The 8,009-nt window shown below is 45.2% G+C and overlaps 1 protein-coding gene across 1 annotated transcript; it reads right to left on the bottom strand.

Annotated features, from left to right (window-relative positions):
* Positions 1–5: 5 nt before the first annotated feature.
* On the bottom strand, positions 6–6,521 carry podxl (podocalyxin-like). The gene is made up of 7 exons (XM_056425255.1): positions 6,147–6,521; positions 4,980–5,212; positions 4,697–4,720; positions 3,402–3,534; positions 3,274–3,317; positions 3,068–3,187; positions 6–2,450 (listed from the first exon to the last, which is right to left on the bottom strand). Exons 1-7 carry the CDS (start codon positions 6,241–6,243, stop codon positions 2,256–2,258), a joined length of 846 nt encoding a protein of 281 aa, XP_056281230.1. The 5' UTR covers positions 6,244–6,521; the 3' UTR covers positions 6–2,255.
* Between the last annotated feature and the right edge of the window lie 1,488 nt (positions 6,522–8,009).

The following is an 8,009-nucleotide window of genomic DNA, read 5'->3' as shown; positions in this document are numbered from 1 at the left end:
CAAAGTGGAAAAAAAACAACTTTTATTTTCATATCTGAACGGGTAGAACAACACGACCGCCGAGGCGATCAACAATTTACAGCTTCCAGTGTGTCAGACACCTGTTGTTTGCCTTCAGCAGCAAACGATTCATAAATACATAGAAAATACTGGTAACGTACTTTGGTGAAAACATCACAGCTATAATAATAATAAAAGTGAAAATGAGACACACAAACAAAACAACAAAATTCAATCAAAAGTATGATTGGAGTGCCCAAGGTGATGTATTCACTTGTGTATAAGTACATATATATTAACTTCTTAATGGGTTTAAAGGGAAGGATATTATTCAAAATGAAAATGTGCCCAGGTTCTGCTGTCAGGGTTTTAATATCAAGCCAGACGATTTAAATATGTTATCAGACTCCGCCCCCTCCAGCAGCAACAACGGTGTGGGAAGAAAACACATATTTACAGTGTTGGCTTCAGAGGTATCTTTAATTCATAAACCATTATCAGTCTAGTATTATTCCTATTAGCCATGTTTTGACTGATAGTGGACTTATTAAGTGATAATTCTTTGCCGTTAAAGATGGCGTACATGTCCTGGTTCTTTAATGGTATTGGTCGTCACTTGGCTGACTGAATGTTTGGGGGATTTCTCCATCGTAGAAGTGATACCTTCTGGCACTGGCTGGGAAATGTTTATAGGTATTGATTTTCTAAAATTAATTTTGCAACTTGAGATAATATTGTTTTGCTTGACGATTTGGTCTCAACGGAGGAATGAAATGTCATTGAACGTGACCACAAACATGCGACAACATGCATATCTGTGAAGGTCATTTTCCTCTTACTTATGAAACAGCTGACGGTTCTGTTTTGTTGCTTGATGAATATTCTTTTGAACCAATTGAAATATTTCTGAAAAACTACCCCCAAAAAAGGCCTGGTATATAATAACCAAGATATAAGGGTGTTATGTTGACTATTAATGTGATTTTATTTTAAATGAAAGAAGATAAAGCTCACAAACAACATGATTTGTTGTGATATCCTACATGTATGAATAGCCAGAGGACAAAAGACTTTCACACAATTTTTTGTGTGTGTGCTAACTAGTGCGCTAGCCGTACGCTATCTAGCGCTCTAGCTGAATGCTAATGCGAGGCATTTTACTGTCTGAAGCCATCAGGAAGTGAATTGCAGACTGTTTTTGGTGAAATATTATATAACACTGGGAACGGTGCCAGCAGAAATATCCCACAATGCAACAGGGTAAAAACAGTGTTCTCAAAAGACGATGTCAGACAGCTCTGTAATGTCAAGAACGCTTTGATTGAAGTGTAACTATAACTAGATGTGATATATGATTTATATATCACATATATATCATATATATGTGATATATATATATATCACATATATATATATATAAATACATATGATGTCTATATATAAATCATATATGTATATATATGTGATATATATCTATATAGATATATATATAGATATATATCAAATCATATATGTGATATATAAAAATAAAAACAATTCAGATTTTCTGATTCTCACAAATCATCGTCTAGTTACATCAGTTTTGGACGAGTTACCACGGTTACGCTTCTCCAATTTCTTTCAGAAAGCTGGAACTGTTTCCCCTTGTGTGTAATCATGTGAAAACGTGTCGTTTGAGAGAAAGCGCAAAACTAAATCTACCCACTCGCCTCAATATGTGGATTAAAAGCCTCCATGTGTCTTCTTCTCTTTCTTCATGAACAGCTAGTTAGTAACTTTAGAACTGCCCCTCCGAGCTTCTTCCATCTTCTGGCCTCCGTCAAAATAACTAAGATGCTTTATTTACAGGCGCTTGTGTACAAATCAACTCTGTTTTCTTTGTGTGAGAAGGCACAATTGTTTATCTCTGAGGGTTTGGAGCACTTTGAGTTTTCAGAATGAATCGTGTTGAATCTTGTCACTTATTTCTACCAAATGAAGGACTTAGTGGATTCTTTTAAAGGCCACCTTGTACTATTTGATCAGTACTTCATCTGCAAAAGGTTTCATACTGTTTTCCCTTCCAAACTAAAGTAGAAGTACACCGAGCAGTCGGACAGCATCAATGTGGGGGCTTGGCGTTGGACAGGAAGTAAGTATTTGAGAGTCTTCTCTGGCTACAGGGTCAACAACCTCCAGGGTCAGGAGGGTAAGATAAGGGCTGCCATGGAATTTTGGCATTTGCTCTGTCGGTGTCTCCTCCCCCCCAGGCGTCTCTACAGGTGCGTGTCCTCCTCGTCCGCTATGTCCTCCTTCAGCAGGTTGTCGATGGGGACGATCCAGCTGTCGTTGAACTCTCCGTTCAGTGCCACCTTCTTCTCCTGCATCTCCGGCTGCACCTCCATCACATCCAGCGTCGGGTTGTCGTGGTAACCGTTCTCCACCGTGTGCAGCTCCTCCGTCAGGTGCTGCTGCGGGGATTAAATAAAGGGACGAGGTCTCTGAAAAGCTGCATTCGGACTTGATACTTGGTCCAGGATTTGGCAAAAACGCTACGAATAGGTCCACTAGAAGCGCTTGTTTCTGACACTGACAGAAAAAAGTGTCTGACGACATTGTGGAAAGAACCCTACAGAAAACCTTTTTCATTTTGTATTTATTTCCATGCATAAATCTGCTCAAGGGGAAGGTTAGTACAGGGGGGCAACCACAGGGAGGTACAGGGTGACTACCACCGGATGGTAAAGGGCCCCAACCACTGTGTGGTACATGGATCCAAACCACTGAGTGGTATGGGGGCCAACCACTGGGGGGTACATTGACCAATCACTGGGTCGTACACGGGGCGAACCACTGGGTACTAAAGTGGGCCAACCACTGGGTTGTACAGGGTGCCAACCACTGGGTGGTAAAGGGCCCCAACCACTGAATGGTACGGTGTCCAACCACTGCCTGGTACAGGAGGCCAACCACTGGGTGGTATATGAAGCCAACCACTGGGTGGTGCTGGAGGGCCACTATATGTCCTCATATGCATGCCCGTGAGGATCTGCCCGACATGTAGTAGCCGGGACAGCGCTCCACCTACCTGGATATCGTTGTACGGCCTGCGGTGGTGAGAGGCACAAACGGCGAGGATGATGATCATGATCAGCAGAGCGCCGCAGGAGGCCAGGATGGCAATGAGGGTTTTGTGGTCTGTCGGTTTCTATAAGCAGAGAAAACAATCAGAGGATGACTTCCCCTCACACCGCAGCGTCCGTCACTGTCTCGATAGGCTGTGAACTCTTATACCTTGGTGATTTCTTCATAGTACTGGGTCGCCAGGTTGGTTTTCACTGTGAGACACATGCAGGTGTGTTTGTTAGCAGATAGAAGAATCAGTTTGCCTCTCATTTCATTTAAGTGTGACAGTGCCTCACCTTTCCCATTAATCTCCACACAGTCGAAGTGTATTTTGCCGTTGCGGTGCTGCCATGTCAGGGTGCAGTTCCCATCTTGCAAATTGACCATCAGCCGCCGGCACACCTCCACCAGATCCTTCTCCTCCTCTTTCTGAGTGGAAACAAGGACACATGTGTAAATGTCTCTCTGCATCACAAATTAATCACATCAGTGGTCCCCAAACTATGGCCCGCGGGCCGGATTCGGCCCGCCTCCACATTTGGACCGGCCCCCTGAACAATACTAGAGACGCGTTCCGATTTATTATTTTTTTCACCTGGCCCGCTGCCGTTGAGATTGCAGTGAGACGCGGAGAAAATGTGGAGTGGTGCTCTTCGCAATAAAACATCTTTGATGGGACGTGTCGCGTCTCGGCCAATCGTTCAGATGTCCACAGCGTTTGGGAAGTTAGGTTAGCTTGAATGTTAGTCCGCGACATCTGCTGCTGTCACGCTGCACGGTGTAGCGAAACAAACAAAGTACCCGTACGTTAAAAACGATGTGATTTAGCATATTTTTAGTATCGATACTTCATTAAAAGAGCGATCAGAGCGCACGCGCTGCTCCGCTCCGTTAAATGCTGTCTGCACGCGCAGCGCTCACAGCGAGCGGCGCGCGCATCACTCAGCCGTAATGCGCGCACACAGGTGAGCACGCTCTCACTTCTCACTAGCCTACAAATAAACTGAATTGAATTGAATTGAATTGTATATCTGACTAGTTCACTGTAAATATTGATCTGGGAGATAATCAAGAGGAAATGTCAATTTCTTTTGTACAAACTTTGTCTTATTTTTGCAGCTTTCGTTCATCTTTCTGATCAGTTGACGAAACATTTCATCAAAGTGAAATTGTGTTGGTGTAATTGTGTGTAAACACGTTTTATTGTATTGAGGCTTACCTGAGGAAGGTGGTTTCATATTTAGAATTAATAATCAGTGCTACACACATGCTGGAAATAGATTTCTGAAGCAGTATGGCATGTACTTCATAACTGTACAAGTGATGTAAAAGCTGTAGCACGATGGTACAATATAAGAAAAGAAAATGTAGGACTTATTGTTTTTTTCCTTCCCGCAGGATGTTGCACAACTATTCTCTAACTTTGGGGAGTAATTGTCAATAGAGAAAGGAGTGGAAAGGGTGTGGCCGCCTCCCTTGGACAGGACAATAGCGGCGGCTCGATGAGAGTCAGTTGTTTAGGTAAAGGGAAACAGACTGATGCCTGAAACTGATTCAAAGACACAAAACTCAAAATAAAGCAAATTCTTACCTCATGCCCATTGTTTAGAGAGTACTGCAAAAAATACAAATAGAACACAGTACGTTAGTCAAAATCTTTTCTGATGCATGTGGATGTAAAGGGAAGGCTCGATCTCTTTCCCCTTCATCAATCATTGGCAATTAGTATTGGCTAATTTCTATTAACACACCATTTACATGATAAGAAAATTTAAATATATATCTCATAGAAATCTTTCAACAGCTGCTTAAAGATATGATGAACAGCTCATAATTCATCTGTAATATTTATTGATACACAGAGTGTATATTACCAAAAACGTCTTTAGCTGAGCTGCTGTGGTGCTGCTGGTGGTTCTGATGTTGGTGATCGTGGTTCTTGTTGTTGTTGTTCTTGGGGTTTGCGGGGGCATGGTTCCAGCGTTTGTGACCAAACGTGGTGTCGTAATTCCTGCCTTGGTCAGGGTGGAGGGGGCGCTGGTGGTCACCGGGTTCCCAGCTGGCTCTGTGGTCAGGCCTGCAAGCGTCATCGTTGTTTTCTCAGCGCCTTTAATCAGAAACAATGCAGTCAACACAAAGCATTGTTGATACCAGTACTAAACAAGTTGTACGGTGCCCTTCATCAAATGGAATGCCATTTTTAATCTCCGTCAGTAATTTTCTGCACCAGCGCATGGTTTTTTTTTGCACATGAACATAATTGATCTCTGTCATCGCTTTCTTTCTCACGTTGGTTCTTTGTGGTTCTTCCCCGCATCTCGATCGGATGCTGGTTCATTCAGGAGGTGAATTTGGTTTGTGGAAAACTTTTTAGATGAAATAACGTGGTAAATATTTGGGCTAGGGGGAGGGTTTTTTAAGCATTTTCAAGTTATTACATTACATGTCATTTAGCTGACGCTTTTATCCAAAGCGACTTACAATCATGTTTCTTGCATACACCAGAGACACAGCTACTCCTCAGGGAGCAATTCAGGGTTAAGTGTCTTGCTCAAGGACAAATCGACTAGGGAGGGCGGGGATTGAACCACCAACCCACTGATTGGAAGATGGAACTCCTAACCACTGACCCACAGTCGCCCCAAAAGGCAGTCAAAAGGCTAAAATCCAAACGGAGCGTCACTAATGTTAAAGTCTGTTTTTGACTTTGTCCATTCTATAGTCGCCAAATGCCTGACTCCAGTCCGAGTCCAAGTCGTGTGATTTGAGTCCACACCTCTAGTGACGCACAACACTCTGAGCCAATCAGTGAGGATCACTTTTTGAGGAGCTTAACACCCTTCTGTCAGCTCAGTGCAAAATGATTTCAAATTATCTTTATCTCGATGAAACCACCAGATTAAATAAAGTTCCCAAACTAATTTATATTTATAAAGTGAATCTGTGCAATTTACAGGACTTGATTGAAGTCAACAGTTTTTGAGAATGGAAATGGACCCTCAGTCGTTCCCATCATGGCGATGCATTCAGGGTGAACTCACCTCCAACGCTGTCCTGTCTCGTCATGGTAATGAGAGTCGCGTACCGTTGCCCCGTCGTGACGCCGCCTGTCGAGACCTTTGTGATCTCGGTTGTCATCGCGTTGCCAGGCGGCCCGGCGGGCGCTCCGGTCCCAGATGTTTTATCGGGCGCGGAGGCTTTCGGGGTCTTGCCTGTGGCGGCGTTGGGGGTCACCGCTGAATCCCCGCTGCTTGCAGCCGTTATAAATGGGGCCACGGCCTTTGGTGGGTTGGTAGTTGCGGCGGCGCCAGCTGCAGGAGATGCGGCAGGAGGAGATGCAGCAGCAGCAGGAGATGCAGCAGCAGCAGGAGGAGATGCAGGAGTTGCAGTAGCAGGAGGCGCAGAAGAGGCATCAGGAGGAGATGCAGCAGCAGGAGAGGCAGCAGGAGAAGATGCAGCAGCAGCAGGAGAAGCAGCAGGAGAAGATGCAGCAGCAGCAGGAGATGCAGGAGAGGCATCAGGAGGAGATGCAGCAGCAGCAGGAGAAGCAGCAGGAGGAGATGCAGCAGCAGCAGGAGAAGCAGCAGGAGGAGATGCAGCAGCAGCAGGAGAAGCAGCAGGAGGAGATGCAGCAGCAGGAGAAGCAGCAGGAGGAGATGCAGCAGCAGCAGGAGAGGCATCAGGAGGAGATGCAGCAGCAGCAGGAGGAGAGGCAGCAGGAGGAGATGCAGCAGCAGCAGGAGAGGCAGCAGGAGGAGATGCAGCAGCAGCAGGAGAGGCAGCAGGAGGAGATGCAGCAGCAGCAGGAGAGGCATCAGGAGGAGATGCAGCAGCAGCAGGAGGAGATGCAGCAGCAGCAGGAGAGGCATCAGGAGGAGATGCAGCAGGAGAGGCAGCAGGAGGAGATGCAGCAGCAGTGGTATCAACTCCCTTAGTAGGGGGAGGCCCAGAGGTGATAATAGGAGGTGCCGATGGGTTGTTTGTGGGTACAGCCACAGCGGGCGTGGTGACCACAACTGCTGGCTTTGCGGGTGTCAGAGCCGGCATAGGTTGGGCTATTATAACGGCATCACCAGTTGGCGGCGCTCCGCTGTTTATGGTCGGAACGGTTCCGGATACGCTGCCACCAGTTGTTGCAGCCGATGGCCCAGACGTGACCGCAGCAGTGTCCTTCATCACAGAAGTAGCAGTATGGCTGTCTGTATCTGAAAAGATGCTGAGAAATAGGAAGCCTGGGGAGTGAAAAAAACCTTATAGTTAGGTACAGGCTGCTACATGGTAGGAAACAGACAATTCAGTGGATGTGGTTTACAGAAACCGGCTTTGACAGTTGTATGGCCACTTGGGGGCAGCACAACAAGCTAAAAACAAAACATGCTTAAAGGCTGCTTGAAGAAGTTGTAACTTTTAATTAGCGCCTCTACTAGATATTGCTAATGTGTCTTTGCTAACAGAACATGTAACACATTCCTTTAAAGTAGCTGTAATTAAACCTCTCCTGAAGAAGCCCACTCTGGATCCAGAGGTGTTGGATAACCACAGACCGATCTCTAACCTCCCCTTCCTCTCCAAGATCCTTGAGAAAGTAGTCGTAGATCAGTTGTGTGACTTTTTACATCATTATAGTTTATTTGAAGAGTTTCAGTCAGAATTTAGAAAACACTACAGCACCGAGACAGCACAGGTGAAAATTACAAATGACCTCTTAATGGCAGCAGATAAAGGACTCCACTCTGTACTGGTCTTGATAGATCTTAGAACTGATAAAGGATCATCTCTGTACTGGTCTTGATAGATCTTAGAACTGATAAAGGATCATCTCTGTACTGGTCTTGTTAGACCTTAGTGCTGCATTCGACACCATTGACCATGACATCCTATTACAGAGACTGGAGCAGTCGATT

The sequence above is a fragment of the Pseudoliparis swirei genome, chromosome 10, assembly GCF_029220125.1.
Source record: "Pseudoliparis swirei isolate HS2019 ecotype Mariana Trench chromosome 10, NWPU_hadal_v1, whole genome shotgun sequence".
NCBI lineage: Eukaryota > Metazoa > Chordata > Actinopteri > Perciformes > Liparidae > Pseudoliparis > Pseudoliparis swirei.
The sequence above is the reverse complement of the archived record's forward strand: the minus strand, read 5'-3'. Positions and strand labels throughout refer to the sequence as shown.